This window comes from Diospyros lotus, chromosome 1 (assembly GCF_014633365.1).
Source record: "Diospyros lotus cultivar Yz01 chromosome 1, ASM1463336v1, whole genome shotgun sequence".
NCBI classification, from domain to species: domain Eukaryota; kingdom Viridiplantae; phylum Streptophyta; class Magnoliopsida; order Ericales; family Ebenaceae; genus Diospyros; species Diospyros lotus.
The window spans coordinates 46269020-46284383 of record NC_068338.1 but is presented as its reverse complement, the minus strand read 5'-3'; the positions used below and the strand labels follow the sequence as shown (position 1 = coordinate 46284383).

Sequence of the window (15364 nt, the reverse complement as noted above, 5' to 3'; positions counted from 1 at the left end):
TAGAAATACATTCTATGATTTAAATTCTTGTGATATCATGAAATGTTTGTAAAAAGGACTCAAAATTTGAGAGATGTGAGTGAGGAATGCTTACCCTCTTTGTGAAGTGGATGACGAGTTATATGGACAAGATTGGAATTTAATATGGATGGAATAAGGCTTCTAAGCATGGGCTTTGAGTGTTAGTAAGTATAGATATATAGTTTATTATGCTATGTGGGATTGGGGGGCATAAAGAAAAGTTTGAAGAGAGAATAAGTAATGAGCTCAAAAGGGTGCTTTTCCTTTTTCATCCACATTTAGTAGAAAAAGAAAGCCAGAAATAAGCCTTTTTGGCTGGGAATCTCATCTCATCTGGTGAGAGCAACCAACCTCCAACCACAGCCCACTTCCCATCTGAAACTGATGCTTCTTCTTCATGTCTTTTACGGCGTTTGGTGGAATTGCCCCTTTCTCTCTCAGAAATCACTCACCCACATGTGCCATCCAACAAGCTTCTTCCAAAGATTTGATTCACATTATTAGCACATTCTTTATTCATGTACTCATGGGTTGGAAGACCAAATACTTGGGTTTCAAAATTTAACCCAAATCATTATTTTATACCTATTTTTAAATCAATATAGCATAAATTTACTGATTTCAAAATTAGTTTTCATTTAACAATAGAGTGCATAGTGAGCAGATTCATGAACTTTGAATTGCCTTCAATTAAGGGAACATTAACAATAGGAAAGGTATAAATTACCCACCCTCATCGCCCAATATGTTTAATTTAATATAAATATAACAAGTACTTTTTTACTTTTTAAAAGTTATATCTATTATCATTATTATTATTATTATTATTATTATTATTATTATTATTATTATTTAAAATTCAGATCAAATTAGGCCTCAAATGTACTTAAATTTACATTAAGCTATCTCCAATGGGGTTACTATTTTTGCTTTCCCAGCCAAATATAGCGAGCCAACACCAAATTGATGGCTTCAAGAGACCTTGTCATTGTCAAAATCATTTACCAAAAATCTGGCAAAACTCAAAAGCATGGTTAGATGTGGCAATCGAAATCTGCCAAGTTATCCTCGCCATCTATCCTCGTACAATGACTGTTAACGTCGGAAAATACCGACTAGACGTGGTGAATACGACATTGACGGATAAAAGAAGATGTAAACACGACAACAGCAAATTTGAAGAAGACAATTTGAGAAGACAAATTACAAGAGAGCGAAAGACGAAATTGACCCCTAGATCTAGTAGTTGCAGCAACTAGCGAAAGTGCCATTGGCCGCGACAAGCAGAACGATCATCAACGAGTGCTTGCTCGCTTGTACGACTTGTTGTTCATAGTCTATCTCATATTGATTTGTGATTTTTTTTGGTCAATTATTTATTTATTTATGTATTGAGCGAGTAATATTGTGATTTTATATATTTAGTTATTGATTTGTGTATTTACTTATTGGGTTTATGTACGTACGTATTTGATTATTTTATTTATTTAATTATTAAATTTATGTATATGTATTTGATTATTTTACATATATAATTATTAATTTTGTAAGATAAAGTAAAATAGAATTGAAATGTTTAATAAATAAATGAGATAGGAAGTTAAATAAAAAAAATAGAAAATGTGATCTGAGAAAGTATACTTTTTAAGATAAAATTAAAATAAAAAATGGGTTATTTAGAATATAATAAAAAATAGAATAAGCAAGAGCGAGGCACCTTATGCCAGATACTTCCAAAATTTTATAAAATTGAATATATAAATTAACACGTGCTTGACCAAGCTCCAAGGGGATTCTTAGTGTAATTTTATTTATTTATTAATTTATTTCAAAACAAAGGCTATGCATTGTTAATGCTTTCCTACTACCAAGTAGCAGACCTAGCTAGCAAGCCAAGCCAGGTTGCTGCAGCAGTAGTCAAATAAAAGATCAATTAGTACTAACAAGGAAGGATCATATTTATGCATGTATGTATGTATGTATGTATGTATGACAAGAGTGAGTTTGAGCCTATCCAATTCCAATGCAGCAGCTGCTGCTTAGCAAGATCTTGTGATGAACACAGTAATTGGAGAATCATAGCGACATGATCTATTTTGCTCTTTGTCGCTGTTCAATTATGTCTCACGGAGGACAAAAGGTTGGACAGAATTGTCCTGCTCCTCCTGCTTGTATATGTAATTCATCATGTGAATGACAATTTGAATGGTTTTGTTTGTTTTGGATTCCAATTCCATGGCTTCATATACCTATATATATATATATATATATGTGGTTTGTATGAGATTCTGCACCCCCCATTAAACCTTTCAATGGAGGGGGAGGACTGACCCACCACCCTCAATACCTTTTCTCTGTTTTAAATGCCTCAATCCACGGGCCAACATGTAAATAAAATTAATTAGAACTGGATTGAGTGCACGGGTAGGGCTTTGCCCGGCCCATCATGCTCCCGGCCTCCATTCATTAACTCCAGCCCATTTCGACAGAAGAAGGCCCACTTTCCCTTTCATTTTCTTCAGCTTAGTTAATGGCAATTATGGCATATATTATCTCATGCATTCTATTTCATCTGGAAAAAGCAGCATATAGAAACAGAATATTCCGAAAATGTTGTCTATTATTTTCATCCAAATCCAATAAACCAAACGAAACAGAAGATTTCCATCTCATTTCAATTTCATCATTGTCGCAAGAAACTCTAAAAGCTCTCCGTCCGTCGGAGAACGAATTGATTTCTTCCATCTCCGGGATGTCGTCCAGAACGGTGAGTTTTCTATTTTGAACTTCACTTCCAGAACGATGCTTCATGCTCAACTTCAACTGATCTCAACAGCTGCGTTTCACTTGAAATCTCGAATAAAATAAAACCCTAGCTAGTTTTGGAATTTGGAGCTAATTTTCTTATAATCTGATTATTATGTCCATTTGTTTTCTCTATGTATTGTGCTTATTTAACCTGCAGCTGCATACCCCGTTTTAAGTTAAGAAAATACATCATTTTGAATTTTCATGTACTTTTAGCATGAAATAATAATAATAATAATTTGCAGCCCAGGGTGGTTGGTAAAATTATCAACTATTTCAAATGGCATTACCATAATCAACTGTTTGCATTTTCTCCCATATTTGGTAGGTAATATAGTACCATTTTTCAAATGGTATATATATTTATATATATATAATACTATACCAAAAGCTTTAGGGGGGATGGCCTTTTCGGGCCATAACGTGGCTCTGCCTGCCACTATTGTTACTCCATTTCACATATAGGTGTCAAAAGGGCCGGCTCGGCCCGACCTGGTCCGGCCCGAGTCGGCCCACGAGCTTTTTAAACGGGCCGAGCCGGCCCTTTTACTAAAAGGGCCGGGCCGGGCCCAGGCCCTTTATAATTGATAGGGCCCGGCCCGGCCCACGGCCCCCCTACAAAAGGGCCGGGCCGGGCCGGGCCAGCCCGTGGGCTAGAGGGCCGGGCCCTTAGCCCACAGGGCCTAGTGGGCCGGGCCCGGTAGGCCCGGCCCTTTTTTTTAAAATAATTTTTTTAAAAATAATACATATAATATATACATATATAAATATCAAAATAATACATATATAAAAATTAATTTATTTTTTTAAAATATTTTCTATCTTAATTCTTAAGTTTTAAATATTATTTCATTATTTTATATTTCAAAATTCTATATGCCTTATAATTTTTGTTGTGAATTGATATGAAAAATAATGTACATATAAAAAGGAGAATGTTTATTTATAATTTAAATATATAAAAAATTTAACTTAAAAATTTTAAATAAATTAATTGATGGTTATTATTTATATATATTGCGAAATTAAATTTTTTAGCATCCAATATCAATAATTACCTAAGAATAATAAAATTAAAAAAAAATGAGTAAGGGCCTTACTGGCCCATAAGGGCCTCATGGGCCCGGCCCATAAGGGCCCAACGGGCCACGAGCCGGGCCCTTAGACGGGCCGGGCCGTGGGCCCAATTTCTTTGGCCCAGCCCGTATGAACAGTAACGGGTCGGGCCAAAGCTCGGCACGTCACGGGCTGGGCCGGGCGGCCCGCGGGCCACCCGGCCCTTTTGACACCTCTAATTTCACATGCCTCAACTTTAATCCTTTGAGAAAAAAAAAATTATAATTAAAAAATGTCTGTCCCAAAAATCAAAATGGGGAAAATATATAAGATAAATTTACTCTATTTTGTACAACCATGCACACTCATTAGGTCTCCACGTGTGCGAGGAGTTCCCAGAACACCGGACCAGACCCCTGCAGGCTGCAACTACACGGGGAATAACGCCGTCAGCCATGTCATCGAAAAGGGAAGTTAGCCTGCCTGCCTACCTGCCATTGAGCCCCTCGGCTCTCCATTGGTTACCGTAATAATTAATACTCCGTCCGAATCAGTAGGCTCGAAACACGAATTTGAGGCTCGGGTGGAAGCCTCCCCCGCTTTTATCGCCTCATATTTCATCATCATCTACGCAACGATCTCGCTTTCGCCTCTCCAATTCCAAGGCACGCAATCACTCCGCCCACCTCAGAGAGAGAGAGAGAGAGAGAGAGAGAGAGAGGACAAGAATTCAGATTGCCTAATCGAGCTGGTGTCAAATCGGAGGTTGGCAACGGAGATCCGATGGCCGATCACGCTGGCGGGGAGGAATCGGCGATGGATAAGATTACCGAGAAATTCAACAGCCACGATTCGTCCTCCGATTCCGACAGCGAGAAAAAATATAAGTCACATTCCTCCAAAGCTAAGATCCACCGCCTCTTCGGCCGCGAGAAGCCTGTGCACGTCGTTCTAGGCGGCGGTAAACGTACGGATTGATTCAAAACCCCCCTCCGAAATGAAATTTATGTAAATTTGTACATTCTCGTTTATTTATTTGGTGCTGGTCCTCAAATTGATATACTGCACCGCACGCTTTATGTCCTGTTGTATTTTGTTGTGTTTCAATGGTGTTTTTGTTATTGTTCTGTTTCATTCCTTCGGTTAATTCCTGATTAGGCATGCCATTGCCATATGACCCCGTTCTAAATTTCTTTTACACTGAAATGTACCTTTGGATTCATTCTTCCTCTCGGGGTTATCAAATTGCTCCATTTTGCAGTCTTTGAAATTGCTGTCCGGGTATTTCTTTTGGTTTTCCATTGCTGCAATTTGCTTCTTTTTATTTATGCTTGTCATTACTGATCAATAAACCTGAATCAAGTAGTAACTAATTGAGAATTAAAGAACATATATGAAAAGGGCTAACCCATGTTTCATAGTTGTCACGATTGGATTGATACTTGTTTGATTCTAATGTGCTAGAATACAAACTTTGTGGCTTTGCTTCAGTTGATTGGAAATGGTACATTGAATTTTTCCTAGATTTGTATTGATATATATCGTTGTCGATGTTTGCATTGCCTTCTCATGTGAACTTCAATTTGTATGTCCCAAAAGCCTTAATTGGAAAACTATTGCTCTCTCCATGCTTCATATCACAGAGTTGTTTACTTTACCTGATTGTCTTCCTCTATGTAACCTCCTGTCTGGCATTTTTTATTGGGTTAAGTACCAAAAAGTTATCAAACTTTGACTAATGTATCCATTTTATAACCAACTTTAAAACTTATTAATTTAATATTTGAACTTTTAATTTCGTATCATTTCTATAACACTATTAAAACTTAAAATAATTAATATTCTTTTGATGTCTAAATTATTAATTTTTCTTCTATTTTTCTCTTGGTCCTTGTTCCCTGTTGCAGCTGCTGATATTTTCCTTTGGAGAGACAAGAAAATTTCAGGCGCTGTGATGGGTGTTGCCACTACAATATGGGTACTTTTTGAAGTGCTAGAGTACCACTTGCTCACCCTTGCATGCCATATTCTAATACTTGTTCTGGCGACCCTGTTTCTATGGGCAAATGCTTCCACATTCATCAACAAGTGAGCCACTTGATACTCTTAATAGCATATATATCCCAGATTTTAGCATTTAAGGTCTGATTTTCTATTTTCTTTCACATAATCAGGTCTCCCCCTCAAATCCCAGATGTTGAGATTCCTAATGATATTATTCTGGGGGTGGATTCTGCTGTGAGAGTTGAAATTAACCGTGGGCTCGTGGTCTTCAGGGATATTGCATCTGGAAGAGATTTGAAGAAATTTCTGGGTGTACGATATCTTCTATCTTTCTGACTTTCTTCTCAAATAACTTTACTTTCATGTACGTAGGAGGTATACAACATAGGCAACTTTCAATGACGTTGAGCTCAAAATTAATTAATGTCAAATTGCTTCTACTTGGAGGAATATTCAGTCTTCCAATGCCCTGCTGAGCATGTCCACACTTGTAATATTAAAAATAATTATCCATTGCTGATGTAACATATTTTTTCAGGTGATTGCTGGCTTATGGATTGTTTCAGTTGTGGGAAGTTGGTGCAATTTCCTGACCCTGTTTTACATACGTAAGAAATATATTCCACTGCAAATGTTTTATATATTTATATGCATTTCTAAGTATCTATTCCATGTTTAGCCTGGTCAATTTCTTTCTTATTGGATCTCAAAGTCTTTATTGCATTTAATCTATTTATTTCTGGATGGTACCATGTGCAAACAGTTTTCGTCTTGCTACACACCGTACCTGTTTTTTACGAGAAATACGAGGACAGTGTCGATCCAATTGCGGAGAAAGCATTGATGGAGATTAAGAAACAGTATGCTGTGTTTGATGCCAAGGTTCTGAGTAAAATTCCTAGAGGACTGCTCAAGGACAAGAAATTGGCTTAGGGACACTCAGCTCGATCCGATTGGTACGTACATCTGTCCTAACATGTGCCAGGTTTGCGTTTGATCTATTTTTTTTTTTTTTTTTTTGGTTGGGTTGGAGGGGGGTTATATAAATTAGAGCCCATCTTTCTGCCTTTTTTTTTTTTTTTAAACTTTTCCGTGGGTGGTTCGCAAGTTAAAATTATATGGTATGTAATTTGTGAGTTGTGAGATGAGATTGAGTTTTAGGTTTTTCATTTTCACCTTTTTTATTATTTCTAAAATGTTGTCTACTAGAAACCCACGAATTGTGTTACCCCCATTTTGGGTTCACAAACCGAACTCTATTGTATTCATGAAATAGGGATGAATTTTATGTTTTGATTTTTACCATAGTTTCTGCATCTTGTTACAGATAACTAGTTTTGCTGCATATGATGCCCACAATTTCCTAGTTACTGGTTTCTCAGTTCTGTGCGACAGAATAGATTGAAAATCTGACTGAATGCTGACTAATTTATCAAATTAAAGCTAAGATATGCGAATTTCAAGCACCAATTCGATCTAATTTTCAAGGGGATCTACACTTTTGGAGAGAAATTCATAAATAACCTAAAAAAAATTAAAAAAAAATTATTTTTAACCACTTTTTAGTAAAACAATGTTTTTGACAAATCAAACAAACTAATTGTACTCTATAACCACTTTTATATGAAATGCCTAAAATATCCTTAATGAGATTTTAAATTAGAAAGCTCACGTTGTCCTTATCTTCATTTACTAAAATACTCTTATCTCTTTCATATTGTCTTTTTCTTCTCTCTCATCTTTCAACGTTCACAATACTCTCTTTCTCTCCATTATCAAACCATCCAAACTCAGTCATTCATTATACATTCAATTTTTTTTGGTTGTTGGGTCATTTAACAATCTTCATCAATCACAGCGATCTCATTGAAATCTCATTAAACAAGATTCTTTCTTTCTAACAAACAATTTCACTTACTGAATCTCTAAGAATTGATTTCATTTCTATTTGTTTTGTTTTGTGATTACATTGCTTATAAAGGCTGTGTAATATGTTTATGGTTGTAAATAAAACAAATTTTGATAGATATTATTCCAGATCTATACTGATTTTCATGAAAAAAAAAATTTCAAAATTGCACAACGTCATCGGGTTTTGTGGGGCCATAAAACCTGATTTTTTAATAAAAATGGTTTTTTTTTTTAAAAAATGGTTACCCAATAAAAAATAATGTGTTTTTACCTTTTTTGACTTGATTAAATTTATAATTCACAAGAAATAACAATGGAATGATAATAAAATACAACCAATACATGATTAAGTGTTCTAACTACTAACAACATCAGATTAAATTGATGTAATGATTATAAAATTTATCTAAAAATAAAAGTATAATTTTTAAACAATAATTTATTTTTGGGACTATTGAATAACTTAGAAAAATCTCATGGCCAAGAAAAGAAAAAAAAAGGGATAAAAATAACCATTTTAATAAAAAAAATCGGGCTTTGTGGGGCCACAAAACCCGGCCCGGGTTTTGTGGGCCCAGGTTTTGTGGGGCCATGAAACCTGATTTTTTAATAAAAATGAATTTTTTGATTTTTTTTTTTTTGCCATGGAATTTTTCAAAGTTACCCAATAAAGAATAATGTATTTTTATATTTTTTGACTTGATTAAATTTATAATTCACAAGAAATAACAATGGAATGATAATAAAACACAACCAATACATGATTAAGTGTTCTAACTACTAACAACATTAGATTAAATTGATGTAATGATTATAAAATTTATCCAAAAATAAAAGTATAATTTTTAAACAATAATTTATTTTGGGGACTATTGAATAACTTGGAAAAATCCCATGGCTTGAAAAGGAAAAAAAAAAGGATAAAAATAACCATTTTTAAAAAAAATCGGGGCTTTGTGCGGGCCCGGGTTTTGTGGGGCCATGAAACCTGATTTTTTAATAAAAATGGATTTTTTGATTTTTTTTTTTTTGGGACATGGGATTTTTCAAAATTACCCAATAAAAAATAATGTATTTTTACCTTTTTTGACTTGATTAAATTTATAATTCACAAGAAATAACAATGGAATGATAATAAAACACAACCAATACATGATTAAGTGTTATAACTACTAACAACATTAGATTAAATTGATGTAATGATTATAAAATTTATCCAAAAATAAAAGTATAATTTTTAAATAATAATTTATTTTTGGGACTATTGAATAATTTGGAAAAATTCCATGGCTAAGAAAAGAAAAGAAAAAGGATAAAAATAAAAATTTTAATAAAAAGTCGGGCTTTGTGGGGCTATAAAACCCGGCCCACTGGGTTTTGTGGGGCCATGAAACCTGATTTTTTAATAAAAATGTATTTTTTGATCTTGTTTTTTTTTTTTGGCCATGGGATATTTCAAAATTACCCAATAAAAAATAATGTATTTTTACCTTTTGACATGATTAAATTTATAATTCACAAGAAATAACAATGGAATGATAATAAAACATAATCAATACATGATTAAGTGTTCTAACTACTAACAATATTGGATTAAATTGATATAATGATTATAACATTTATCCAAAAATAAAAGTATAATTTTTAAACAATAATTTATTTTTGGGACTATTGAATAACTTGGAAAAATCCCATGGCCAAGAAAAGAAAAGAAAAGGATAAAAATAACCATTTTAATAAAAAAAAAAATCGAGCTTTGTGGGGCCACAAAACCCGGCCCGGGTTTTGTGGTGCCATGAAACCTGATTTTTTAATAAAAAATGATTTTTTGATCCTTTTCTTTTATTTTTGGGCCATGAGATTTTTCAAAGTTACCCAATAAAAAATAATGTATTTTTACTTTTTTTGATTTGATTAAATTTATAATTCACAAGAAATAACAATAGAATGATAATAAAACACAACCAATACATGATTAAGTGTTCTAACTACTAACAACATTAGATTAAATTGATGTAATGATTATAAAATTTACTCAAAAATACAAGTATAAATTTTAAAGACTAATTTATTTTTGGGACTATTGGATAACTTGGAAAAATCCCATGGCCAAGAAAAGAAAAAAAAAATATCAAAAAATTCATTTTAATAAAAGAAATTGGACTTTGTGGGGCTATAAAAGCTGATTTTTTTAATAAAAATGGATTTTTTGATTATTTTTTTTGGCCATAGGATTTTTTAAAGTTACCCAATAAAAAATGATATCTTTTTACATTTTTTGACTTGATTGAATTTATAATTCACAATAAATAATAATGGAATGATAATAAAACACACACAACCAATACATGTTTAAGTGTTCTAACTACTAACAACATTGGATTAAATTGATGTGATGATTATAAAATTTATCCAAAAATATAAGTATAATTTTTAAACATTAATTTATTTTTGGGACTGTTGCATAACTTGAAATAATTCCATGGTCAAGAAAAGAAAAAAATAGATAAAAAAAACTATTTTAGTAAAAGAAATCAGGTTTTGTGAGTCCACAAAGCTTGGCTTGAGTTTTGTGGGGCTACAAAACCTGATTTTTTAATGAAAGTTGATTTTTTGATCTTTTTTTTTTTTTGGGTCCATGGGATTTTTCATAGTTACCCAATAAAAAATTATGTATTTTTATATTTTTTTGACTTAATTAGATTTATAATTCACAATAAACAACAATGAAATGATAATAAAACTCAACCAATACATAATTAAATGTTCTAACCACTAATAATATTGGATTAAATTAATATAATGATTATAAAATTTACCCAAAAATACAAGTATAATTTTTAAACAATAATTTATTTTTTGGACTATTGGATAACTTTAAAAAATTCCATGGCCAAGAAAAGAAAATAAAAAGGATCAAAAAAATTATTTTAAGAATAATTGAATCACAATTTTTTAATTTTTTGATAATACATATATTTTTTCAATTATCTTTATTTAATCCATTTTATTTATTGTATATGTAATATTATTACATATATATTTAATAATAAAAAAATGAAGAGAGGGAACGAGCATGGGTTCGAGACTTAACTAGTTATTAAATTTATAAAAAAATAATTATTATTAAAAATAATAGTATTTATTTGAAAATATTAATAATTTAATAGTTGAAAATTTATTATTATAATTAAGATTTGTAATTATTATTACAATTGAAAAATAATATAACAATCATTGAATAACAATTTTTCAGTTATTTATTTAATAATACATATATATTTAAAATTTTCAATTATTATTATTTAATTAATTTTATTTATATGTAACAATACATATATATTTAATAATAAAAAAGAGACGGGAGACTCACTGTGGGTTCAACATCCACCCAATTATTAAATTATTAAAAAATAAGAATTCATGTTGAGAAATAATAATAATATTTTAATAATTAAAAATTTATTATTATAATTATGAGGGGTTTCTCAGGTTTTCTGCGGAGTAAAATAGAAATTCAATCATTTTGTTTTTTTTGTATTGAGGGTAGTTTGGTAATATATTGTTTTTATTTTTATTCTTAATTTTTAATTAAAGTGGGGAGTTGAAAAGTCAAAGATTGGGGTGAAAAGTGATAAAGTGACTATTTTTTGTAACTATTTGTTTGTAGGGGGTAAAAACGTTTTTTTGTCAAAAAGGGGTTAAAAACAAATTTTCTATTTGTGGAGGAGTTATTTTTTGCAATTTCCACACACTTTTGCCCCAATTTAAATAATATTTTCTCATTACTAAATTAATTTCCATGGCTCAATATTTTGATAATTCATTCTAATGCCCAATTTAATTACCTTATTTCGAGAATTAATTCTCCAAAATAATTCTTTCAAAATTCGAAATATTACACCAAACACCCAAGCATATAATGAAACAATAGTTTATAAGTAAAATTTATATTATATGAAACTGATTTTCTAATAGAAAATATTTTAGACTGAAACAAGCTCACAAAGCCTAACAGCAGATATTTACGAGTAAAGAGAAGAAAGGCTAGTCAGAGTTTCCATGGTACTGTAAATGCTAAGGAATAATACAGAGAAAGAAAGAAATTGCGGCAAAACACTGTAGTGAAGCAACAATGAACACCTGGGTTTGCTTTACAGCATTCAAAAGCTGTATTGGACCTAATACTTGCAGAAATCATTCAATCCATCAGCGATGCGCCGCGCCTGAGCAATGGGAGTGAAGATTGACTAGTTGTAGCTGATATCCAGTGTCATTCACTAATTTTCCATTCCAGCATCTCCGCCATACCCAACATCTTTTGCTTTTGCTCATTGTTGAATTTGGTTCAAAACCTCATCCTCGGAGGCCCTAGTGGCTGCATTGTTGTTGGGATCTGCGATCTCTTCTTTCCCTTTAAGGTTGTGTCCACCTTTGCTTTCTTTTTCCCCGATGGGTGACGTTGATTGGGCCAACGACAATTGAAGTGGCACCACATGGCGCTCAAAGCTAGGCAAGGGTTGGTAGACAGACAGGAATTGATGGTGGGGGAGGAAGTTGGTGGTGTGATGTGAAAGTGACATGGTCACTGGTAACGCCCATATTTATCTCTTTCTGGTGCAAGTTCTTTGTGACTGACAAGAAACGCACTCAAAGGCTTCAGGAGTACCTTGAGGGTCAATGGCTAGGAGCTCCCCGCAGTCGTTGTGTGCAGTACCTCCAATGGCGGCCACTTGGTTCTTATCTGGGGCCTTAAAAACTGCAACTGCAACTGCAACTGCATTGTTGTTGATGTCGGTGATGGAGTTCACAATCTCTTCTTTCCCTTGATGGTTGTGTGAGCCATCGCCTCTTTCTCCACCACTAGGCAACATTGATAAGGTAGATGACAATTGGGGTGACATCGCCTGACGTTCAAACCCAGGTAAAGGTCGGTAGATCAACACAGGTTGCAGATGATGAATTGGGCATATGGTATATTCACTAGTAGCAAGTTTCTCCGTTGTACCCGACATCTTCCGGTTTTTTCCCTTGTTCAATGCGATTTGAAACCTTCTCTCTGGGGCTTCAGTTGCTGCGTTGTCGTTGAAGTTGGTCGTGGGGTCTACCCTCTTTTCTTGCTCTTTAAGGTTACGTGAGCCCTCGCCTCCATCTCTACTACTCCACCGCATAGATTGGGCCAACGATAACTGAGGCGGCACCACTTGGCCCTGAAACATACTTAGGGGTTGGTAGACCATTGCAAATTCCAGGTGGGGAGGGAGGACCTTGTTGGTGGTGGTGCGTTGGGATATGCTTGCCAGCAGCGACCATGTCTGTATCTTTTCGATGAAAGTTCCTGTGGCAATGACATATATACGGCACACTTAAAGAATTCGGAAGTGCCTTCAAGGCCAGCGGCAAGGAACTCCAGGCAACCGTCACGTGCATTGCCTCCGATGGCGGCGGCATGGTTCCTAAGGCAGTCCATGTACCGGCCGGTGCTTGACCTTCTGGCTTGCGTAGAGCTCCCAACCAAACTAATCTCTTGGTCCATTACTACTACCTTGGCAATGTTATATGAATCGATGAGACTTTTGCCACTCGTGGTTGACGATGGAGGCTTTATTGGAGTTTTCTCCTTCCACATATTTGGAATTAATTCTCGTGGAATCAGAATTTAAATTTCAGATAATGCTATTCGGCCTGAAGTGGTGCCAGAAGAAGTGCCACCCCAGGATCTCGTGATATTTTGAGGCCAAAATATCTGAAAATCTCGCGAAATGAAGTGTGGCCCAAAATCCAATATTTCAAATTTTCAGCCCCCTCCCCCTCTCACTCTCGCCCTAGTTGAACGACTCGATCCCTCTCCCTCCTTGCCCCTCGCCCACTCGAAACGACCTGCTCCCTCTCTCTCCTTGCCCCTCTCCCTGCCACCCTCCATCTCCTTACTGGCCGTGGGTCTCTCTCTCCATGTCGGTCGTTGGTCTCTCTTTCTCTCTCCCTGCCAGCCATCTCTTCCTTCACTCTCGCCCGCGTTGAAACGACCATCTCTTTGTTGTTAGTCTCTATCTACCTGCTGGTCGTCGCTTCTCTCACTCTCACCCACACTAAAATGACACTCTGCCTCCCTCTCCATTGCAACAGCTTCCTCGTCTCCTTCATTGCAGCATCTTTCATTGTATCTCAAGAAGGTAAGTCAGATTTTCGATCCGAGCCGTCTGATCTTCGATCCAACTCGTCTGATCTTCTATTTGAGCCATCTAATCTTCGATCCAAACATATTTTCACGGTGTAAGTGGTCCAGATCTACAAGAAGGTAAATCTTTTAGTTTTATCAGTAATGATTTTCAACATACATCCATGATATATTTGTATATAAACGCAATTTGGGTTGACTGAAAGTTTTAACTCATGTAGTTCGCATTAGATAATTGTGTATAAACACGGTGTATCTGTAAAGTGCTACACATCATGGACTAAGAATAATCTTGAAAGGAAATTCTTGAGGTGTCGGTTTTAAAATGTAAATTATTCTCTTATAAATGTATAAGTTATTAAATTGAATGAAATTAATTGTTGGATGATTTGCTGGACAGAATGATGATTGCAGATGGTTTCAATGGATCGATGATGAACGCACATCTCGTGAAAAAATATTATGTGGAGTATTGTTAGATAAGGTGACAGTCTTACAAGAACAAGTCAAGGTTTTTGAAAAAAAACCTTTAAGAAGAAAAGAAAAGTTATTGGAACTTCAGAAAGATCATAGTTGTATTGTACAAGAAAATATAAAATTGAAAGTGAAACTTCTAGAACATAAGACAAAAGAAAGTAGGTTTGTTAGAGGTATGATAGTGTTAGGATTGAGTTGTTTTTTGTTCAGTTTATGGGTGATGAAAAATAATGGAAGTAGATTTAGGTATTTAACTTTGGTGTAATTATGTACTTGTAATTTATTGTTTAAGCTCAACGTCAATTGCAAGGGTTTCTTTTATCTTATGTGTAATTTTAGCTGAGATATGTTTAGGGGTTGTGTTTGTTGTTCGCAGGTAGTAGTGGTCTCTATTATTCATATTTGTTCTATTTTGTTTTTGTTGGGTTTTCAACCAAGTTTCCTAAGCTGGAATGGCTAGTTGTCAAGTACTGGAATGGCCTCTCTTATTCATAATTGTTTTGGAATATTGTAACCTTATGGCATTTGAGTCCGCAAGAAGTATTCAGGTACAACAACTCAACGCGGGGAATGAAAAACTTATTGTTCCTCTTGGCCGTATGCTCGGCGAGGTACAATCATGATGTTTAGTCCACAGCGTGATTTTGTTGATATTCTTGATATTGTTATTATAATGGAGGCATCACCATGTGATTTTCCAGTCTACTTCAAAGTTATACTTTATGCTCATTTTGAAGTGTTGAATTTGCTTTTGATAAAGTCTTCATACTTTTATCTCCTTAGCAGCTCGTTTGGAACCAATTCCAATGGAATTGGAAGTCTAATTACATAGTTTTAATGATTCCAACAAAATGGAAATTCTAATTATTTTGTTTGGAATAAAACACTAAAAATTAGAATCGAATCCCA

The 15364-nt window shown here is 34.2% G+C and overlaps 1 protein-coding gene across 1 annotated transcript; it reads left to right on the top strand.

Annotated features, from left to right (window-relative positions):
* The first annotated feature begins 4402 nt into the window (after positions 1–4402).
* On the top strand, positions 4403–7186 carry LOC127811502 (reticulon-like protein B5). Its single transcript, XM_052351429.1, has 5 exons — positions 4403–4852; positions 5793–5973; positions 6060–6201; positions 6428–6497; positions 6653–7186. The coding sequence occupies exons 1-5, from the start codon at positions 4669–4671 to the stop codon at positions 6820–6822; spliced, it is 747 nt and encodes a 248-aa protein (XP_052207389.1). The 5' UTR covers positions 4403–4668; the 3' UTR covers positions 6823–7186.
* Positions 7187–15364: the final 8178 nt, after the last annotated feature.

Coding starts and splice junctions, on each gene's coding strand:
- LOC127811502 (XM_052351429.1), top strand. CDS start 4,669: ATGGCCGATCACGCTGGCGGGGAGGAATCGGCGATGGATAAGATTACC. Junction 4,853..5,792: donor CGTTCTAGGCGGCGGTAAAC/GTACGGATTGAT, acceptor TCCCTGTTGCAG/CTGCTGATATTTTCCTTTGG. Junction 5,974..6,059: donor GCTTCCACATTCATCAACAA/GTGAGCCACTTG, acceptor TCACATAATCAG/GTCTCCCCCTCAAATCCCAG.